Source organism: Berghia stephanieae, chromosome 13 (assembly GCF_034508935.2).
Source record: "Berghia stephanieae isolate SIO BIC M18660-M18661 chromosome 13, UCSD_Bste_1.3, whole genome shotgun sequence".
NCBI lineage: Eukaryota > Metazoa > Mollusca > Gastropoda > Nudibranchia > Aeolidiidae > Berghia > Berghia stephanieae.
Genome location: NC_088372.1, coordinates 3,026,908 through 3,050,407, shown reverse-complemented (window position 1 = coordinate 3,050,407; position 23,500 = coordinate 3,026,908). Strand labels below are relative to the sequence as shown.

At 36.8% G+C, this 23,500-nt stretch overlaps 2 protein-coding genes across 2 annotated transcripts in view; both read left to right on the top strand.

Annotated features, from left to right (window-relative positions):
- The window catches only part of LOC144958920 (uncharacterized), an 18,863-nt gene extending 15,954 nt beyond the window's left edge, over positions 1-2,909 (top strand). Inside the window, exon 5 of the mRNA XM_078891217.1 lies at positions 775-2,909. Coding sequence (XP_078747343.1) covers positions 775-2,789 — 2,015 coding nt within the window. The 3' untranslated portion in view covers positions 2,790-2,909. The remainder of the gene's footprint in view (positions 1-774) is intronic.
- LOC144958908 (low-density lipoprotein receptor-related protein 1-like) overlaps positions 1-23,500 on the top strand; it is a gene marked incomplete in the record, with an annotated part of 328,538 nt that overhangs the window by 38,773 nt on the left and 266,265 nt on the right.

Sequence of the window (23,500 nt, the reverse complement as noted above, 5' to 3'; positions counted from 1 at the left end):
TTATTATTATTATTATTATTATTATTATTATTATTATTATTATTATTATTATTATTATGATATTGCCTTCATTGCATTCTATTACTATTATTGATATAATTAATTTCTGATTGTTGTAAATAATTTATGTGAATTGAATTTTGTCGATTGGCCAAGGGCCTACAATAAACTTAAATGAAATGTTAGTCTTTGGATAGGACTTGGGTCTATTCTTGATTGCTTTTCCGCCTGGGTCGAGTGAAGCATTTGGAGTAAATTTTGTTGCTCAACGTAAAAAACATGACGCTTACCATTCCGCTGATACTGATCCCTCCAAGGGGTGGTTGGGGAAAAACCTAAAATTCTTTTGACATTCTGTCTGATTTTTCGCTGAAACAACAAAGGACAATCTATGTATTCAGATGAGACTTCAATGTGTTACTATTCCGATTTATGTTCATATTTTGATTATAATGAAGAGGGAACCCTGAACCAGTGAAGTGGGTGGATTGATCTATTTATTTCTATTTCAAAACAAAAATATGGCGTCTTTTCACTGGATTTGTTATGTGGCAGAGGTCTCCACAAATCTAACATACCTCTTCCAAAGGAATAGATGGTAGAAAAGTATATAACAAGAAGGAATTATGACAGTTACTTGTCCAGGCCTTAAATATTTGGAATGCTATTCCTCTCTATCGCTGTCATGTAGCTGATGTGCATACGATCTGTCTATTGATTTATTTTCATAGTTCATAGCATGATGTGCTTTATTTTCTTCTTTTTTTTTTCCAGAGAAATACAAAAAGCCAAGGAGACCCTGTCCATACTGTGGACAGTTGCAAACAAAACTCTCAAGGCATTTGATGAGGAAACACAAAGATGAGACAGAAGTTACAGAGGCCATGAAACAGCCTGTAAAGGAAAGGGATAGAACAATGGAGAATCTCAAGAAAAAGGGCATTTTTTATTCAAACACTAGAAACAATTCAATAGTTATGCGTGAGAGAGCACAAGGGTCACATGAAGTTGTTATGTGTGCTGGCTGTAAGGGGTTTTACTCTGGACGAAGGGTTTATGAACACAAAAAGAAATGTAGTACTGAGCATGCTCTGTGTACTGGGGTTGTAAAATTTTATCCCGTGGCTCCCAATGCAAGTAAAGAAATAAAGGAGAATATTCTTGACAAATTTCGGAATGATGAAGTGGGAAATTTGTGTCGATCAGACAAAGCTATAGTATTGTTAGGAACAAAATTGTGGAGTAAAAGTTCAAAGAAGGAGAGAAAAGTTATAATGAGTGATTTACGCATCTTAGGAAATTTGATTTTAAAAACTAGGAAGAGAACAAATCAACCTTCTTTCTCTGGAGAGGACGTGGTGAAGCGTTGTAACTTTAATGAAATATCGCAAACCATTTCTGAAATGACTTTGAAAGAGGATGGGACATTGAAAGCAGGCTTGAAGCTTTCAATTGGATTTATATTGAAAAAGTTAATTAATTTCTTAAAAGGGGAATATATAATGCAAAACAAAATGGAAGAATCCGCAGAGATAGATTTGTTCAAAGCTGTCCTGGATTATAATTGGGATAGTATTTTTTTTACAGCCAGAGTTCAATGTGAAGCAAAGAGAACAAATTTGAGAAAACCCAAAGAGATGCCATTAGAGAATGATATAAAGAAGCTACGGCAATTTATTACTGAAGAGATGGTCCGTATTTGTGAGGATGATTATCAATTATTTGATTCACATATGTTTGTTAGGCTTCGCAATGTCATCGTAGCTAGGCTTACAATGTTTAATGCGAGGAGAGGCGGAGAACCCGCAAGGATGTTGTTAAAAGACTGGAATGATGCAGATTCAGGTGTATGGGTTGATCCCCAGCTTGTACAACATGTCACTGATCCTCTGGAAAAAGCGTTACTTGAGAAGTATAAGCTGGCCTATCAGTCTGGAAAGGGAAGCAAGATGTTGGTCCCTGTGTTGATACCCAATGACACAATTCAGCCTTTAAGGAAACTTGCACAGGAGCGTAAAGCTGTTGATATTTCAGACAACCCATTTCTTTTTCCAAATACAGGAATATCCAAAGATCATGTAAGTGGTTACATTGCCATCAAATATGTCACTTCCTTAGTAAAGGATTTAGAGAAACCCCAGTTGTTAATAGCTGATAAATTCAGGCACCGAGCTTCGACATTATTTGCCTTACTTGATGTCCCACAAAACGAGAGAGATGTCTTCTATCGACATATGGGACACAGTGAATCAATCAATCAAAACATTTATCAGTGTCCACTTGCAATACGAGAAATAACAGAAGTTGGTCATTTTTTGGGTCAAATTGATAACTCAGCATCGGTCACTGGGGAAGGAAATTGTAACATTGAAACAAATGACTTTGTAGTGAATAGAGACTCAAATGCAAATTTTGGAACATCCATAGTAACAGCTGCAAATCAAGAAGAAATATTTGATGGTGAAGCAGGAGTGCCAAATCAGCTTACGTGTTCTTCAAAACAAACTGAACCCAAGAGGAATTCAAGCAAAAATCGGAGATACATGTCATGGTCAGATGAGGATACAGATAGAGTCAAGTCATATTTTAAAAACTTTGTCGAAGATGTTTCAGCACATGGTTCAAGGGGATCATTACCTAGAAAGTCTGAAATTATTCTGTTCTTAAAACACCACAGGGTATTTTCACAAAAAGGAATCCCTGAAGGTACACTAATTAGTTTGGTGAAGACAAAGATTTTTAATGAAAGAAATAAATATAGAAGGGAAAGAGCGTTTCAATCGGTGTAATGACAATCATGAATTTGATTTGTATTACATTCATTGTATTGTATAGTGTTATTGACATATTTTGGGGGTTTACAAAAACGTTTTATCTTTATATAGTACAATCTGTTCATCATTGCAATATCCTTTTTTATATTATATGAACATTCATTTGCTCAGCTTGAGAGACAAATGCTTTGTAGAACCATAGCTGTCAACCGTTCTGTTAAAAACGGATTTGTTCCGTATTTGACTTCCTGAGTCAGTAAGTGCTTATTTTTAGTTCAAAATCCGTATTTTGTAATTTTTGACTAATTTGTGGTAAAAAAGCCATGTGAGCCTAATGAATTATTATTATTGATCCATTATTATTACTATTACTACTACTACTATTGTTGTTATTATTATTATCATTATTATTGGTGTCCAGTGAGAGCATAATCTCCATTTGTGTAGCTCTTTAATTTGAATTATGCCTCTATCATAAATGATTTTCAACAATTAAAAAAGTTCCATTCGTTTATATGACGCCTGTATTTTACTCAAACCTTTCATAATGTATTGGAGATTTGCATAGGATATGGATGTTAGCCTCGATATACTTTGAATATTCTAAGACAGTATTGATACTTTCACTATTTGTTACAAATATTATTTTAATTAAGAATAAAATTAAATCCACCTTTTTGATTGGAAGGTATTCAATAAGAAAATCAATTGCTTATATTGATTAAAGATGACAATGATTATTTCCCTTTATTAATTTATGAAATATATAAATTTAATCCTTTAAAAACATCTTCATCTGATTTTAATTTTTTTTTTTTCAAGCAAGCTTTTGTAACGGTTTAGGTTCAAGAAAAATAAGTATACTCCATTTTTAGGTGTGTTTATCTTGTCAAAGTAAAGAAGTAGGAATTCTCTAATATTTAGAGGTGCATTTTACTATAACTACTATTATAGTATACTACTTACAGACCATTATGTTGCATGAAAGAAAACATATATGCAATCGTCTACTTTTTATCTGAACTCACCTAATTTTTACCCCAAAACGCCCTCTCAAGTGATGTACCAGGTTGGTAGTTATGCATTTCTAACCATCTTAAGTTATTTCATTTATTTTACAATTGTGCTTCTTGTGTATTGGTCCTTATCAAAGTTGAGGCAGTTGAATTCTTTCTTTATATTGTCCGTTCTGAATTTTGATCTCATTGTGGAAAGCTCCCATAGCGGGCAGGGAGGTACACACTGTGTCTTCTATCCCCTTATATCTGTTTTCCAACATGCTTTCAGTCTTTGTCTTGGAATGAGATTACTTGTTTTTTTCCTGGCCCTCGCCGGAGTCCTAGCTGGGAGGGAAGCAGTCAAATGCATATTTATTGTTTTGGGAGATGATATTTTTTTCCTTGTAAATCATCTCTCTGTTATGTATTATTACTATATTTGTTATTTTTTAATGTATAATGTAAGCATTTGAGTGTGTTCCTCTTTGTTGGATTTTGTTCTTGTGTCCGGATAAGACTTATAGGTGATCTCAAACTAAGTACATTGGAGATACGCTCTTGGAATCTACATCTGATCCCTATTTGTTCCCAGTTCCCCTATGTCTTACTTTCTCTTGGATGCTTCAACTGTAATTCTAGAACTTTTTACTATCCAATTTTCTTCCTTTTTACTGGCGCTGATATAACCTAAATGTGTTGCAAGCGCCGTAAAACCCTTAAAAACAAAACAACAATCATTGTGGAAAGTGTCATTTTAACGATTCAAATGTGCTGGTACTAAACCCGATAATTGAGCAACATTTGGACTAGCCTCTGTCATCTCAAACTTGTTAGTGTTAGTAATAGTAATTAAAAAGGCTGACTTTTATATGTTGCGATTCGATGAAGGGGGGGGGGGGGGGGGGGGGGGCTTCGGCACACATCGTCCCTCATCCCGGGCCAAATGAGCGTTCCTTATTTTATTTTTGAAAAGTTGGCAGCTATGTAGAACTATCTGAAAGAATCAGATATGGCAGAATAAAAAGTCTTTCTACTAACCCTAACTTAATTGGCCAATGTAGCTTTATGTTCAGCATTTTCTAGATACCTAATGTAAAATTTCACTATTCTTTTTATGATAATTTTAAGAGTTGCAATCTTTAGAGGCGACTGTCAAGAAATGACACCTCTGTGCATTTAATTTCATTCTTTCTTTATCCCCTCATCCTTAATCAGAATAATAATAATTAATAATGAAAAAAAATGCAGCAACGACAGCTTAGAACGGCATAAAGTGCTTAAGAATTATTTTTTTTGCATTAAACTTTATTCAAACGATTTTCAACACTTTTGCTTCACAGTTTATGCTTTTTAACAAATGCAATTAAGCAACTTACCAGCAACAACATATTGGTTTGTTATCATTTGAGGGTTTTATCAGTAAAACTGTTTCTATCCTTTTATGTTGCACTGTACACATAGCAAACTTCATGCTTTTATTTGGTGACCAAAGACTTATGTGATACAGTGGATGAATGTTTGTGATGGCTTTTGGAACTGAAATAAACCTGCAATATGATTTGTAGACTTCTATCGTTATGTATCATTTTTCGGTCAAATGTAAATGTAATTTTACACGAGCTTGATGTATCATAAAACCCACAATGAGCTCAACGTGCAGCTGGTAGTACATTTATATGGACACGAACAGAACAACGTTGTTACAATTCAGTAACGTACTCCAATTAACACAAGTGAGACTGTAAATGAGACTTTTACAATGACTCTGCATCGCCACAAATATAGATTCGAACCCTGGCAACTCGGGCGTCAGACGAACTGTCTACCACGAAACCAAAGCAAGCATTGTGCAAGTTAAAGTGAATGAGATGTTGATTGAAGCCGTTCATTGTGTCCATCAGATCTGCTGTCCTATCCATCCAACTCCATTCACTGGGTGGGGTTCCCGACTTCCCATAATGGGCAGGGACGTACTCGTTGCGTCTTCTATCCCCCTATGTCTGTTTTCCAACTTGTTTTCTGTCTTTGTCTCGGGATGGGATTACTTGGTTTTGTCCAGGACCTGGCTGGGAGGGAAACAGTCAAATGTATAGTTCGAGTTTTGGGAGATTATATTTTTCCCTTGTAAATCATCTGTCTGTTATGCTCTTTATTGTTTTGTTTACATATTATTTATGCTTTGTAAACATTTGAGTGTATCCCTCTTTGTTGGGACCTGTGCTTGTGTCTGAATGAGACGTTTAGGTGATCTCAAACTAAGTACTTTGATAGTGGGCTCTTGGAATCTACTGTTTCCTATTTGAAACAAATCCCCTTTGCCTTACTTTTTCTTGGGTGCTCTAATTGTAGTTCCAGAACTTTTTACTATCCCATTTTCTTCCTTTTTACTGGCGCTGATATGACCTTAATGTGTTGCAAGCGCCGTAAAACCCTTAAAAACAAAACAAACCAAGTCCATTCAGTGGTATACAACAACAACAAATAAACTCCTCTGCCTGGTCCCTTCTATCTCTGATCTTAACCTGGGTCGTCAGGTTTCTAAAGGGGTCGGGGACTGCAAAAACAATGGCGCACGGAGCAACTGGGAATATTTTTTGCCGTGTTTGAGTCCCAGGTTATTTCCCTGAGCGCCCCTTCTGAGGGATGGACCTTCCCAGGAGTTAGTAAATGCGTTGCTCGGCCACTTCACTCTACGCACACTGGGACTGGGATAAGCTTCGACACTATGGCCATGAAGCTCTTAATCTTAAGGACTTACTTTATTTTAGACAATTTGGTGGTAGCTCACTTGAAAATGCACTCTTAGGTATACACATATATAAACATATACTGGGCTCCCTAAAAGGGTTTTTTAATGTGGTCTCCCTAAAAACATGTTTTTACCAAATGTCTCCTTAAAGCTACAGAAACACTTAGTAAAACATTAGGGGGACCGAGTAATTTTCTATATACCATTGTGATCATCAAGCATCAGAATTGTGTTCATAAATCATTGTAGGGAATCAAACTATACTCATTTGAACAAAGATTGAACAGTTTAATCAATTTGAACAAGACATATGCTTGGTCCTCCAATTGGTGCATTTCACAGTGGTCACCTTAATAGTGGATTGATACTTATATATATATATATATATATATATATATATATATATATATATATATATATATATATATATATATATATATATATATAATATATATATATATATATATATGTGTGTGTGTGTGTGTGTGAGTGTGCATCAATCTAATGATGAAACTGAGGGTTTCGATAGCTCAGTTGGTAGAGCACTTGCTTCACACGCAAGGGGACCGAGATCGAGGCCGGGTGGAGTCAAGTCCACCCAGTAGCCAGCGAGTAGGTGGGTCTTTTAGATCTGGTAGAAAGTATTTTGCGATAAGTCTAGCAGTTGTATCCGATGGGTAGCAAGCTGTAGAAACCGGGATAAACTCCAGATCCATGGGCCCAATGGCTCTGAAGGACCGCCTTACCTAATGATGATACGATTCGCTATACCGGCAACTCAAAGTCACGATAAAAATTACACGACATCATATATATATATATATATATATATATATATATATATATATATATATATATATATATATATATTTATATATAATATATTTATGAGTGTTGTTGGGTACATGTAGGTACGAGAGTGCTCGATAATGTTGGTTAGAGCTAATATAAAATATAAATAAAGTCACTCACATATTTTTTGGCCGATACATATGTTTCGATGATCTCCATGTCGTCAGTCGGCATAATGTCCGTTATTATGTTGACTGACGACATGGAGATCATCGAAATACACATATTATGTATCGACCAAAAATATGTGAGTATCTTTATATATATATATATATATATATATATATATATATATATATATATATATATATATATATATATATATATATATATTACTATTGTAAAGGTTACGTTATAACGTTATGTGTGTGTATGCATATATACCGTTATGTGTGTGTATGCATATATACCGTTATGTGTGTGTATGCATATATACCGTTATGTGTGTGTATGCATATATACCGTTATGTGTGTGTATGCATATATACCGTTATGTGTGTGTATGCATATATACCGTTATGTGTGTGTATGCATATATACCGTTATGTGTGTGTATGCATATATACCGTTATGTGTGTGTATGCATATATACCGTTATGTGTGTGTATGCATATATACCGTTATGTGTGTGTATTCATATATACCGTTATGTGTGTGTATGCATATATACCGTTATGTGTGTGTATGCATATATACCGTTATGTGTGTGTATGCATATATACCGTTATGTGTGTGTATGCATATATACCGTTATGTGTGTGTATGCATATATACCGTTATGTGTGTGTATGCATATATACCGTTATGTGTGTGTATGCATATATACCGTTATGTGTGTGTATGCATATATACCGTTATGTGTGTGTATGCATATATACCGTTATGTGTGTGTATGCATATATACCGTTATGTGTGTGTATGCATATATACCGTTATGTGTGTGTATGCATATATACCGTTATGTGTGTGTATGCATATATACCGTTATGTGTGTGTATGCTTATATACCGTTATGTGTGTGTATGCATATATACAGTTATGTGTGTGTGTATGCATATATACCGTTATGTGTGTGTATGCATATATACCGTTATGTGTGTGTATGCATATATACCGTTATGTGTGTGTGTATGCATATATACCGTTATGTGTGTGTATGCATATATACCGTTATGTGTGTGTATGCATATATACCGTTATGTGTGTGTATGCATATATACCGTTATGTGTGTGTATGCATATATACCGTTATGTGTGTGTATGCATATATACCGTTATGTGTGTGTATGCATATATACCGTTATGTGTGTGTATGCATATATACCGTTATGTGTGTATGCATATATACCGTTATGTGTGTGTATGCATATATACCATTATGTGTGTGTATGCATATATACCGTTATAACGGAACTTTTACAACCGTGAACAAATAGCGGTTTAACGAGGTTCTACTATATTCAACAAGACACAATCTGGGATCTCATCCCTTATTAACATTAATATTTATCATTACCATCACGATGCAACGCCGGTTATCGCCACCATCATCGTTATCATCATCATCATCATCATCATCATCATAATCATGATAGCTATCGACATCATCTCAATCTCATCAACTAACTCCACAACAAGATAATAACGACGATATAATTATTAAACCCCTCTAATTAACATCCACTTCATCATCATCATTACAATTTCGCCACCTCGGCAATAACCGCTTCCCGTTTCCCGTCCCGATCAATGCAATTACTTGCCGTGATGTCCGCGTGGTGGCCCTTGCCCTAGCCCTGTCCCTAGCCCTATCTACGGCCGCTATCAGATGTTACGAGCGGAAATCGGAAGAGGGGGGGCGGCCGAGAAAGTTCAATAATATTACAATTTACTCATTTTATTTATCGTTGTGGCGATCAGATTATAAATAAATACACGAGTGATAAAGCTGAGGATGGGTCACATCGATCGTAGGGCAGGGCGGCGAGCGGCTTATTTATTTGTGACCCATCCTCTCAAAACGGTATAATGTGGGAACGAACAAGATGCTTTAAAAAAGCCGAATTTAATTGTGTTAAACTGATCAAAAATATTAATTGTTGGCATTAACATGGCACCCTAAAATATGGTATCCATTATCCTCAATAAATCGTATAAACTGATATTTCTGGCTATAAATTCAATTTTCAACATCTTTACCAACCCGACTCAATACCGTTTTGAGGCGAAGGATCACAAATGTTGTGATCTGAAAATTCGACAGAAAAGGGCTGTTGTCGTCCATGTTTGTTTCACTATTTCTGTATTTGTCTCGGAATGAGACAATTCGTATTTGCTTAGGCCCTTGCTGGGGGAGGGAGGAGGGAGGAAGGGAGAAGGCTGATTTTCACATCTTTACCAACCCGACTTAATACCGTTTTGAGGCGAAGGGTCACATTTGTTACGATACAAGGAACATAATTTTTCTTAATCAGATTTGCTTTGCACATCAAAATAAAAAGTATGAAAAATCTTTGTTTTATACTAAAGCTGGTGAAGCTAAACACACACACACACACAAAAAAAAAAGATATCTATGTACTTTGATTTCTATTTTTGACCAGTTTTAACATTAACTTCGGGTTTTTAGCATCTGGTTCGTTCCGACACAATGCTATCTGTAGATTGCTATGTTCCGACATAGTACCGTTTTGAGACGATGGGTCACATAAATGTGACGATTTTCCTGTAGTTGGTAAGGAGAGGAAGGTTAAGTCCTAAGCCATCATCATTGCTGTTCAATACGTTTTCTCTTGATAGCCAGCAGGGTCTGTCTGTCTGTCTGTCTGTACGCTGGTTTGAAATCTTTTGTTCATGTATCGCGTTTGATGTTGATTTTTATTCTATCTATCTGTCTGTCTGCACTAAGCTGAAGTGTTAAAAACTTCTTCAGTCACTTCTGCCGTTTTATTAAAGAACACAGTATGTGCTCTTTGGTTAACATTGCATTTACTGTGTTTTAAAAAATAACGGCAGCACTGTAGGGAGATAAAGCAAGTATTTGCTATTCTTTTTTTTTTTTTACCTATTGTTATTGTTTAAACCTTGCTCTCAGGGCAGGGATGCACTTACTGTGTCTTCTTTCCCCTAATATCTGTCTGTCCAACTCACTCTCTGTCTTTGTTTTGGAATGAGATTGCTTGGTTTTGTATATATTTTATATATATATATATATATATATATATATATATATATATATATATATATATATATATATATATATATATATATATTGTGTGTGTGTGTGTGTGTGTGTGTGACGATTTTCCTGTAGTTGGTAAGGAGAGGAAGGTTAAGTACTCTAAGCCATCATCATTGCTGTTCAATACGTTTTCTCGTGATAGCCAGCAGGGTCTGTCTGTCTGTCTGTACGCTGGTTTGAAATCATTTGTTCATTTATCGCGTTTGATGTTGATTTTTATTTTATCTATCTGTCTGCACTAAGCTGAAGTGTTAAAAACGTCTTCAGTCATTGTAGGGAGATAAAGCAATTATATGTGACCAAACGTCTCAAAACGGTATTATGTTGGGATGAACCAGATGCTAAAAAGTCAAATTAAAGCTAAACTTGTCAAAAAAAATGAATTCCTGGTGTTTAGCAACGTGAAATATGATATTCATTCTCCTCAATAAAGTTTATGAACTCAACTTGAGTCTGATATTTCTGGCCACAAATTTAATTTTGAGCATCTCAATCATCCCGACTTAATACCGTTTTGAGACGAGGGGTCACATTTGCGATTCTTTTTAATATTTTTTATCTATTGCTCAAACTTTGCTCTTCGCTATTTATAATTAGTTGAATAGCTGAGAATGGTATATTAAAAATAGAGAGAGAGAGAGAGAGAGAGAGAGAGAGAGAGAGAGAGAGAGAGAGAGAGAGAGAGAGAGAGAGAGAGATTATCCCATTCAAGACTTGAATAACCCAGGCGTTAGCCGCAGTGCAGCGTCGCAAAGCGAGCTAGGCAGAGCGATGGTGACTTGCTCAAGGCCACACTACAACGAGGCAGGTCAGGTAGTCGAACTCGGTACCTTTTGGGTATGAAGGAAAGACATTAACGCTGAGCCACGCTGCCCCCGATGACGTTGGTAGATATAGATAGTATGCGCTTGGCTAAGAAGCTCACAACATTGCCATCCGGAAATATAACGGACCAACACAAAGAACTATGTGTAACCTTAAATGTTTTTAGTCTGGTTCATACAGTTTAGTGAGAATTGCTCATAAACGCGGAGGGCAAAAAGCAATATCAAAGACCTGAGTGACGTCAACTGCATACTATCTACAAACCAGTCGTATTTCTGTCACAGTGAATAATGAACACGCCTTAAGCCTATGTATGTATGTAATGTATGTACGTTTGTATGCATATAATAGAATATTATTATCATTCCTACTATTGTTATTAGTTTGATACGGCATGTGGGTGGTCTTTGTCATGCCACGTCTTTTGGCCCCAGTCATTCGTCGACAGTCTTTCTCTCTCTCTCTCTCTCTCTCTCTCTCTCTCTCTCTCTCTCTCTCTCTCTCTCTCTCTCTCTCTCTCCCCTCTTTCTATATTTATCCCCCTCTCTCTCTATTTATCTCTCTCTTTCTCTCTCTATATATCTCTCTCTTTCTCTCTCTATATATCTCTCTCTTTCTCTCTCTTTCTCTTTTTCTATCTCTCTCTCTCTCTCTCTCTTTCTTTCTCTCTCTCTCCACCTCTCTCTCTCTCTCTCTCCTATTTCCTTCTCTCTCTTTCTCTCTTTCTCTCTCTCTCTCTCTCTCTCTTTCTCTCTTTCTCTTTCTCTCTCTCTCTCTCTCTCTCTCTCTCTCTCTCTCTCTCTTTCTTTCTCTCTTTATTCTCTGTATTTCTTTTCGTCTTTCTTAATAAAGTATTCCCATGGTTTGGTTTTGTCTCTTCATGATAAAGGCTTGGGTGTTGCATGACCTATCTATCCTCTCAGATCTCTGTTTGTTTGTTTTTGTTTTTGTTTTTGTTTTTGTTTTGTTTTCAAGGCATGCCCGCTGAAACTGAAAAGACTTTTTACTTTTGTAAGAATATAAGACGTTGGCTTACTTTTTATATTGCTTCTCGTTGTGCTGTTCACTCGTGTATCCGTTCTTTTGTTTGTCCCTTCATTGGTTTGTCCGTTCATTCGTTTGTCCGTTCATTCGTTTATCCGTTCATTCATTCATTCATTCATTCATTCATTCGTTCGTTCGTTCATTCATTCATTCATTCATTCATTCATTCATTCATTCATTCATTCATTCATTCATTCATTCATTCATTCATTCATGCATGCATTCATTCATTCATTCATTCATTCATTCATTCATTCATTCATTCATTCATTCATTCATTCATTCATTCATTCATTCATTCATTCATTCATCATTCATTCATTCATTTATTCATTCTTTCCTTTATTCATTCTTTCATTTATTCATTCATCCATCTTCCACTTCCATTAATTAATTACATTCATTCAATTGTTTCCATTCATAGCTGTCGTTTCGTTTCTTCGTTCTCTCTTCGTCTTTTGAATGAACCCAATCATGTTCAAACACAATACTCTTCATTAAGGGCATCCGCCAACCACATAGATAGTAGGTGTTTTACCGACGTGAATCGAGCTAGCGAAGAGACATGTTTTTATCTCTGCTTATGTTATATACTGATGATGCTAAAATGTGACCCATCGTCTCAAAACGGTGTTATGTCGGAACGAACCAGATGCTACTAAAAAGCCGAAGTTAATGTTAAAACTGGTCAAAAATATGAATTGTTGGCATTAGCATGGCACCCTAAAATATGTGACCCTTCGCCTCAAAACGGTATTAAGTCGGTTTGGTAAAGATGTTGAAAGTTGAATTTATAGCCAGAAATATCAGACTTGTGTTGAGTTTGTACGATTTATTGAGGAGAATGGATACCATATTAATTTTAGGGCGCGAATGCTGACAATTTATATTTTTGAACCAGTTTTAACATTAACTTCGGCTTTTTAGCATCGGTTTCGTTCCGACATAACACCGTTTTGAGACGATGGGTCACACATTTTCATTCAAAAGCGTGTTTATTTAGATACTCGATGTGTTTGTCGAGTTGAATGGCCAAAGCAATACATTCATAATTCTTGTTATCTGACAAGCATCCTCACTCAATCCACTGTGTATCGAACCATTTTAATCTTTCTACGTTTGGAGTGGGGTTTGTTTGTCCCCCCCTCCTCCTCCTACTACTACTACTGTCTTGTCTGAACACTCCGACGACCCCTCTTGACCTCACACTCTCGTCAAAGGAGTTTCTTCTTCTGGAGATAAAACCAAATTTATGTTTGGTTAGAGTTAGATTTGATAATAATATGTGACCCAACGTCTCAAAACGGTATTATGTCGGGATGAACCAGATTCTAAACAGTCAAATTAAAGCTGAACTGGTCAAAAAATATGAATTACTGGTGTTTAGCAACCTGAAATATGATATTCATTCTCCTCAATAAAGTTTATAAACTCAACTTAAGTCTGATATTTCTGGCCACAAATGTAATTTTCAGCATCTCAATCATCCGGACTTAATACCGTTTTGAGACGAGGGGTCACATATTATGATGATTGGCTTGTTGTGTGTGGAAATAAAATGAATGGGTGTGTCGCGTATCGAGGTATCGAGATTAACCCGGTTTTCAAATATCGCATCAGTCCGATACGTCTGGCAAACACACACACACACACACACACACACACACACACATATATATATATATATATATACACACACAAACACACACACACACACAAAACAAAACTATACATATAGACAAACAAACAAACAAGCAAACACACAACGGCAACAACAACAACGTCAACAACAACAACAACAACAACAACAACAACAACAACAACGTCAACAACAACAACAACAACAACAACAACAACAACAACAAATAGAAACTAGAAAACATTTCTATATCTATTTATTTATAATTTTTGCTATCAGAGTTGTAGATGAAAGCTAAGCTGTTTCCAGACCAAATTCTATATTATTTCAGTATTGCCAAAATTTATTTGGTATTTAATCCATCATATTCCCTGTCTGTCTAGTCCAACCGTATAATATACAACACAAATTAGACACATAGATACTCGTATAAGCGACTTGTCTATGTGAAATTTGCAAGTAAAATGAGTATCTGTCTTTGTGATTGATGTCGGTCAATAAATTAAATGTTTATGTCCATTTGTCTAGACTGGAGGGTTTGTCACTGATATTTTGATATATTATGGGATATAATTTCTAGTTTAACTCACTCAATCCTAGAGATTTTTGCTACTTTTCAAAATTGGAAAAGATGTATTAAAAATGAGCATGTATTGTATATGGTTTTATTCAACTATCATTAACATGTAAAAACTAAAAAAATTAGCTTTGATACTACACCTATAATTTTGTCTCATAAAAAATGTAATAAATAGGCATGGGGTAAAAGTAACCCCGGGTAAACTACGGATATAGTCGGTGTTAGGGTTGAGTGAGTTAAACGTCGTACTCTGGAAAGTCACGTATTTAAAACATTTTGGCCAGAAAACTCGTCCTTCAAATTTCGATCGATATATATGTGACCCATCGTCTCAAAACGGTATTATGTCCGAACGAACCAGATACTTTAAAGCCGAATTAAATGTTAAACTGGTCAAAAATATAAATTGTTGGCATTAGCACCCTAAAATATGGTATCCATTCACCTCAATAAATCGTATAAACCCAACACATATTTCTGGCTATGAATTCAATTTTCAACATCTTTACCAACCCGACTTAATACCGTTTTGAGGCGAAGGGTCACATATTTTAATATATAAGATATCATTTCTAGTTTACCAGTTAAACGTCGTACTCTTGAAAAAAATATACTTTTGTGTTAGTTGCGTGTGAAGTTTTGGGGAAAATCCTGAAAATGGCTGGTAAGGAGAGATTTAAAGGTCGTACTCTGGAAAGTCACGTATTTATAACATTTTGGCCAGAAAACTCATCCTTCAAATTTCGATCGATTTAAATGTGTGACCCCTCATCTAGACAAAGACTTAAATCGAGGACAATGCGTGGTGTAGCTACAAGGAAATCCCAGGTTTGGGAGTTTTTTTTTTGTTTAACCTTATGAGGGCCGTTTAAATCGTTAGATACCTATTCGATGGACGAGTTTTCTGGCCAAATTTTTGAATACGTGTTTGTTGTTGTTGTTGTTTTTTTTTTTTTTTTGTTCGCAGATTATGGCAGTTAAACTGGTTAGTTATAATTAATGATTAAATAATATATTTCCGAAGGTCAATGACTTGTGAGTACTTAAAAGACACACAAACACTTGAGCGCAATATCCACTAAACGTGCTCAAAGCGCTTTACAAAGGGTCCCTGACATGACCAACAGCAACACGTAACATGTAGAACGAGGCATGACGCCTGCTAGGCGATATTTAGTACTATTTTCTTTCTTCGGACAGAGAACAGAGACATCATAGAAAAAAAAAAGATCTCAAACCCGGGACTTCCTTCGCGAAGTCTCAGGTTTGAGAGTTTTTGCCAAGATGAGTCATTTAGATCGATCGATATTTGAAGGACGAGTTTTCTGGCCAAATTTTAAAATATGAGTTTTTCCAGAGCACGACGGAGTACCTGTTTCCCAATTCGTCATTATGTTGTTTTGACAGAGTCAAGGTTGTGCTCATGCAAACCTGCCAAGTTGTTGGACATTGAACAATTCGTAGTTTTAAGAAGATAAAAATAGAAGTTGCTACAGATAACTTTATAGATCAACAATTTGTGACCCAACGTGTCAAAACGGTATTATGTCGGAACGAACCATATGCTTAAAAGCCGAATTTAATGTTAAACTGGTCATAAATATAAATTGTTGGCATTAGCACCCTAAATATGCTATCCATTCTCCTCAATAAAACATACAAACTCAACACAGGTCTGATATTTCTGGCTATAAATTCAATTTTGAACATCTTAACCAACCCGACTTAATACCGTTTTGAGGCGAAGGGTCACGTGTTGTTGTTTTGACAGAGTCAAGTTTGTGCTCATACAGACCTGCCAAGTTGTTCAACATTGAACAATTCGTAGTTTTCAGAAGATAAAAATAGAAGTTGCTACAGATAACTTTATAGATCAACAGCTTACTCTCAAGAGGGTTAAAATAACACTTCAAAATCCTTAGAATCATGCACTCTGTCATCAACTTTCATTTTCAATACGTTTTCATGACTCTTAGAGATGCTCATGAATCTCTGATATTGGAGCTAAAAGTTTCGTAATTATACGAATTTTTCGTAGTGCTTGGCAGGCATGTTTATGTCAAAAATGCATCAATTTACCATCTTTTGCTCAACATGCTCATTAACCTCGGAAATTGGAACTAGAATTTCGTAATTATACGAATTTTTCGTAGTGCTTGGCAGGCATGTTTATGTCAGAAATGCATCAATTTACCATCTTTGGCTCAACATTCTCATGAAGCTCTGAATTTGGAGCCAATTTTCTTAGTACTAGACAGGTCTGTTCGCGTCAAAAATGCATCAATTTTCCATCTTTGAATAATTAGTCCTGTTTCTATCATTTGTAGACTCCATTAATCTTTTCTATTTGAAATCCTTCCAGCATCATCACTCACAGACGAATATCCATTTACATATTATATGATGATATCAATATCTAGATAGGATGAAGTCCTTTTAATATGACACGCCTGCCTAGTCCTGCGAAAATTTCGTAGAAATACTACAGGTCTCGTTGACTCAATAAATCTTGTTGAAAATTATAGTTTAGCCCCTTAGAAGCTATATTCAGGCCAGGTACTCATATTACACATGAGTACGGTGAGAGAATGTGAGTAGAGAGTCTTTTTCAATTACTCAACTATGCGCTGAGCGAGGCTCAAACCCAGGACCTTCAGATCCGAAAGCGAGTGTCCTACCACTAGACCACATAGCCGCACGCTTTAAATAACTACGGAGTCATAAGACATAAGATAAGAAAAGTACTCATATGCCAATCTGGATTTGAACACCTTACCTTACCGGAGTTCCGTCTCCCTACAGAGGTTGACTGTCATGGAACGCCATTCTTCACACTCAAAGGCCATTACAGAGCAGTCGATTATCTTTTTTGCCAGTTGTTGCCTCCACATTTCCTATCCAGGACTTCCTTGTGTCAGCTACTTTTCCTTCTAGCACTGATTTTTGGATAATGTTGTGTCTCCGAATGTGTCCATAATAAGTCAGTTTTCTCATAATTTTAACTTCTGCCAACAGTTTTCTGGACCTTTGGCCTGCATCAATGAGAACAGGAATGTGTGTTTGATTTCTTTCTGGTCCATGGTACTCTCAGAATTCTTCGGTATCGATTTTTCTCCTTCGTTATGGTCCATGTTTCACATGCATATGTGACCAGACGACTCAAAGCGGTGTTACGTCGGGATGATCCTGATGATAAAAAGTCAAATTATAGTTAAACTGGTGAAAAAATATGAATCATTGGTATTCAGCACTCTAAAATATCATATTCATTCTCCTCAATAAAACATACAAACTCAACACAAGTCTGATATTTCTGGCTACAAATTCAATTTTCAGCATCTTAATCATCCCGACTTAATACCGTTTTGAGGCGAAAGATCACATATAGGAATGTGGACCATACATAACATTTAGCCGTACGTACTTTTGTTGTTGTTGATAGTTTAACAACAGTGATTTGAATACAGGACTATAATGTTATAAATCATCATTCTCAGGATGAAGGAACAACCTGCTAATACATCCCTCCATCCATCCATCCATCCATCCATCCACCCATCCGCCCATCCACCATCCAATCCACCCATCATCCATCCCCACCCATCCATCCATCATCCATCATCCATCCATCCATCCACCTATCCATCCATCCATCCACCACATCCATCCATCCATCCATCCATCCATCCATCCATCCATCCATCCATCCATCCATCCATCCATCCACCCATCCATCCATCCATCCAAAAATCCATCCATCCAAAAATCCATCCATCCATCCATCCACCCATCCATCCATCCATCCATCCACCCATCCATCCATCCACCCATCCACCCATCCACCCATCCATCCATCCACCCATCCATCCATCCATCTATCCATCCATCCACCCATCCATCCACCCATCCATCCATCCATCTATCCACCCACCCACCCATCCATCCACCCATCCATCCATCCATCTATCCACCCACCCACCCATCCATCCACCCATCCATCCATCCATCCACCCATCCATCCATCCATCTATCCACCCACCCACCCATCCATCCACCCATCTATCCACCCACCCACCCATCCATCCATCCATCCATCCATCCATCCATCCATCCATCCATCCACCCATCCATCCATCTATCCACCCACCCATCCATCCAACCATACAACACCACCGTCGTCTCATCCCACGAAGTCTCCACGAACCAGTTAAAGAGATGTTAAGGAAAGCATCCACTCTACTTCAAGAGTCATCGAAGATGCTCGACTACCCCTTGTTGAAGTTCGTTTCTATGGCATAGGGCGCCACTAATTGCTGTTTGATTGGCTCGGGGCCGGGATAACGACTAGGATATAGGTATAAATTAAGGGGGCTAACTCTCCTCTGTTCCACAGATAAATGTGACCCAACGTCTCAAAACGTTATTATGTCGGGATGAACCAGATGCTAAAAAGTCAAATTAAAGCTGAACTGGTAAAAAAAAAATGAATTCCTGGTGTTTAGCAACCTGAAATATGATATTCATTCTCCTCAATAAAGTTTATACACTCAACTTAACTCTGATATTTCTGGCCACAAATTTAATTTTCAGCATCTCAATCATCCCGACTTAATACCGTTTGGAGGCGAGGGGTCACAAATAAACCCGAATTTTCATCAATAAAAACAAAGGGTAGTCGATGAGTCTATAGAAAGAGGAGAAACGGGGGACGGGGGATGGGGGAGATGGCTGAGTGGTTAAGGCATTGTACTGTGACCTGGAAGGTCCCGGGTTCGAGTCCTACCTCCACCTCAGTCATTTTCGTTTTTTTTTTCCTCCGGCAACCGAGCATTATTGGTGAACTAATATGTCGGTTCTAATTGAATTCATATCTGAAAGGTATTGGAATAAATCACCACACTACAAGTCACCTCGCCTCGGCTCATTTTGCGGCGCTGCACTGCGGCTAACACCTTGGTTATTCCATTTTCCCATGTAATTATTTACCCTAAAGACAAATTCCCTATCGGGGATGAATAAAGGGAATTTTAAAACAAGTATTCTGATGTCAACAGGAATCACCCAAGTTGTCCAAGTGAGCAAAGTGGGGGTTAATAATCTTGCTCAAGGAAAACAAAAACGGAAGTGCCTGAAGCGGGGCTCAACCTGGGTCCTTTCGCCCCCCATTATTATTATTATTATTATTATTATTATTATTATTATTATTATTATTATTATTATTATTATTATTATTATTATTATTATTATTATCATTATCATTATCATTATCATTATTATTATCATCATTATTATTATTATTATTATTATTATTATTATTATTATTATTATTATTATTATTATTATTATTATTATTATTATTATATTATTATTATTATCTAAACGAAACCAACACGTATAGCCTCAATGTAAAATGGAGACTTAATCCGGCCTTTATTATGTCATAGCTTGGTATGTCTTTATCTCTACACTATTATTATATTATATCGTTGTATCGTTGTGTAAATCACAGAGGGGGGAGGAGGAGGAGGGGGGGGGGGGGTCGACGTGAAATGACACAGCATGTTACTTATGAATACATTACATCCACCACCTCCATCCAGCAGTTTGAAACGACACGACACTATTATGAATATGAATATGAATAAGGACGAGCTAGCTATTAGACTCTACGTGACAGTGGCTATGATATAGCTAACACCGTGACAGGAGACGATAGAGTGGGGGACCAGAGAATAAGAAGATGGCCCTCCAATATAGACAGCTGCAGCAGCCCACCAACAAAAACAAACAAATAAACAAACAAACAAACAAACAAACAAACAAACAAACAAACAAACAAACAAACAAACAAACAAACCAAAAAAAAAAAACAAGAAAAAAAAGAAAGAAAAAAAAAAACAAAAACAAACAACAAAAAACCCCCCAAAAAACAACACACAAAAATAATAATAATAAAAAAATATTGTGGTTAAAAAAAAAAAAAATTTAAAAAAAAGAAATCTAGACTCTTCTATGTGTCATACGGAATATCGGATTGACACGTTGTTGTCGTTGTTGTTGTCGTTGTTGTCGTCGATGTTGTCGATGTTCTGGTTGTTGTTGTCGTTGTTGTTGTCGATGTTGCTGTTGTTGATGTTTATGATGATGGTGTTGATCTTGTTTTTTTGTTGTTTACGGAATCAATAATCATCAATATATTGCTGGATATGTGCAATTGGCACGACGGGGGTTTAGGCTTATATTCAGTTGTTTTTTTGTTTTTTTTAAAAACTTTCTGATGACTTGATTAACCCTCTCCATACCAACTATAGATTGTTCGAAGATGACGTCACTCAGGTCTTTGTTATTGTTTTTGCCATCCGCGTCTATGAGTAATGCTCACTGAACTGTATTAACCCGACTATAAACGTTCATGGATACACATAGTTTTGTGTGTTGGTCCGTTATACTTCCGGATGGCAATGTTATAAGCGTCTTAGCCAAGCGCATACTATCTATAGGAAAATCGTCACATTCGTTACAATACAACCAACATTTTTCTTATTAAAATTTCTTTTGCACATCGTAAAATTTAAAGAAAATGAACACAGTGTGTTGTAGAGCATGTTTTGTTAAAGACATTCTGTATGGCAAAACTTTACTACTATTGTGTTTGAGTGATATAGGGAATGAAATTAGCGGAAGAGTAACATCCCTTGATTGGACGTCACCTTATAGAGAGAACGTCAAAATGGTTTTGCGCATGCGTCTCTCTCGTCCTCGTGTTCAGTGAAGTGTCTCATGCCGCACAACCAACATGACGTTCTCTCTCTAATAACTTTTCCGCTCATGGCTTCCAATCAAGGGCCGCTACTCTTCCGCTAATCTCATTCCCTATAAAATCTTTTTTTTTTTTTTTTGAGTTAGTTGGGTGTGAAGTTACAGTTTTTGGGACAATCTTGAAAATGGTTGGTAAGGAGAGGGTTAAGTCTGATTTGAGACAAATGGGGACAATCTTGAAAATGGTTGGTAAGGAGAGGGTTAAGTCTGATTTGAGACAAATGGGGACAATCTTGAAAATGGTTGGTAAGGAGAGGGTTAAGTCTGATTTGAGACAAATGGGGACAATCTTGAAAATGGTTGGTAAGGAGAGGGTTAAGTCTGATTTGAGACAAATGGGGACAATCTTGAAAATGGTTGGTAAGGAGAGGGTTAAGTCTGATTTGAGACAAATGGGGACAATCTTGAAAATGTCTGGTAAGGAGAGGGTTAAGTCTGATTTGAGACAAATGGGGACAATCTTGAAAATGGTTGGTAAGGAGAGGGTTAAGTCTGATTTGAGACAAATGGGGACAATCTTGAAAATGGTTGGTAAGGAGAGGGTTAAGTCTGATTTGAGACAAATGGGGACAAACTTGAAAATGTCTGGTAAGGAGAGGGTTAAGTCTGATTTGAGACAAATGGGGACAATCTTGAAAATGGTTGGTAAGGAGAGGGTTAAGTCTGATTTGAGACAAATGGGGACAATCTTGAAATGGTTGGTAAGGAGAGGGTTAAGTCTGATTTGAGACAAATGGGGACAATCTTGAAAATGGTTGGTAAGGAGAGGGTTAAGTCTGATTTGAGACAAATGGGGACAAACTTGAAAATGGTTGGTAAGGAGAGGGTTAAGTCTGATTTGAGACAAATGGGGACAATCTTGAAAATGGTTGGTAAGGAGAGGGTTAAGTCTGATTTGAGACCAAAACGATACAGACATGTCGACGTCGTATGGTCGCTGCTCGCCATCTCCGTGGATTATCCTTATTAAAGCTTAGTTAGGAATGTCAAGGCAGTTTCCTTGAACTAGCAGTTTGAAAGAGAAAGTTGGGATTTATTTAATAATTAATTATATTATTTGTGGTTGTTATTGTTATGTTAATGTTATTATTGTTGTTACTGTTGTCGTCGTGTTCATTGCCATCGTCGTCGTCCTCCTCCTCATCATGATCATCATCATCGCCATCATCATCATCATCATCATCATCATCATCATCATCATCATCATCGCCATCATCATCATCATCATCATCATCATCATCATCATCATCATCATCATCATCATCATCATCATCATCATCATCATCATCATCGCCATCATCATCATCATCATCATCATCATCATCATCATCATCATCATCATCATCATCATCATCATCATCATCATCATCATCATCATCACCATCATCATCATCGCCATCATCATCATCGTAATCATCCTGTGGTAGTGTGTCCTTGGGTATGTGTTTTTAAATCTTTTATTTGTTACATTTGTTGTTGTTTGTGTGTGTGTGTGTGTGTGTGTGTGTGTTTGTTTGTGTGTGTGTTTTGTGTGTGTGTGTGTGTGTGTTTGTGTGTGTGTGTGTTTTAAACTCAGAGCTGACGGAGTGACGGATCCTGTAATAGGGCACCTAAAAGGCGACTCTGACTGTTTAAAATGAATGGAGAAGTGGTCTACGCATGTGAACCCTTGTAGAGCGCTCACTTAATTAATTAATTAATTTATTTATTTTATTCATTTATTTAATTATTAGTTCATTCAGTCATCCATTTATTCCGACGCTGAACGGTCTGTTCTCGATTAAAACGTTGAATCATTCCATCCACCAAAACTCTGGCCTTGTAACACTATCATAATCCATTAATCAAACCCGCCCTAGCTCGTAGGGAGGGCAGACAGGGCATTGACTGACCACTAACTAAATGACCGACTGACCGGTCTAGTTGATGTAAAACAAGTCAGCATTGCTGAGCCTCCAACACCACCGTGTTCCGTGGCT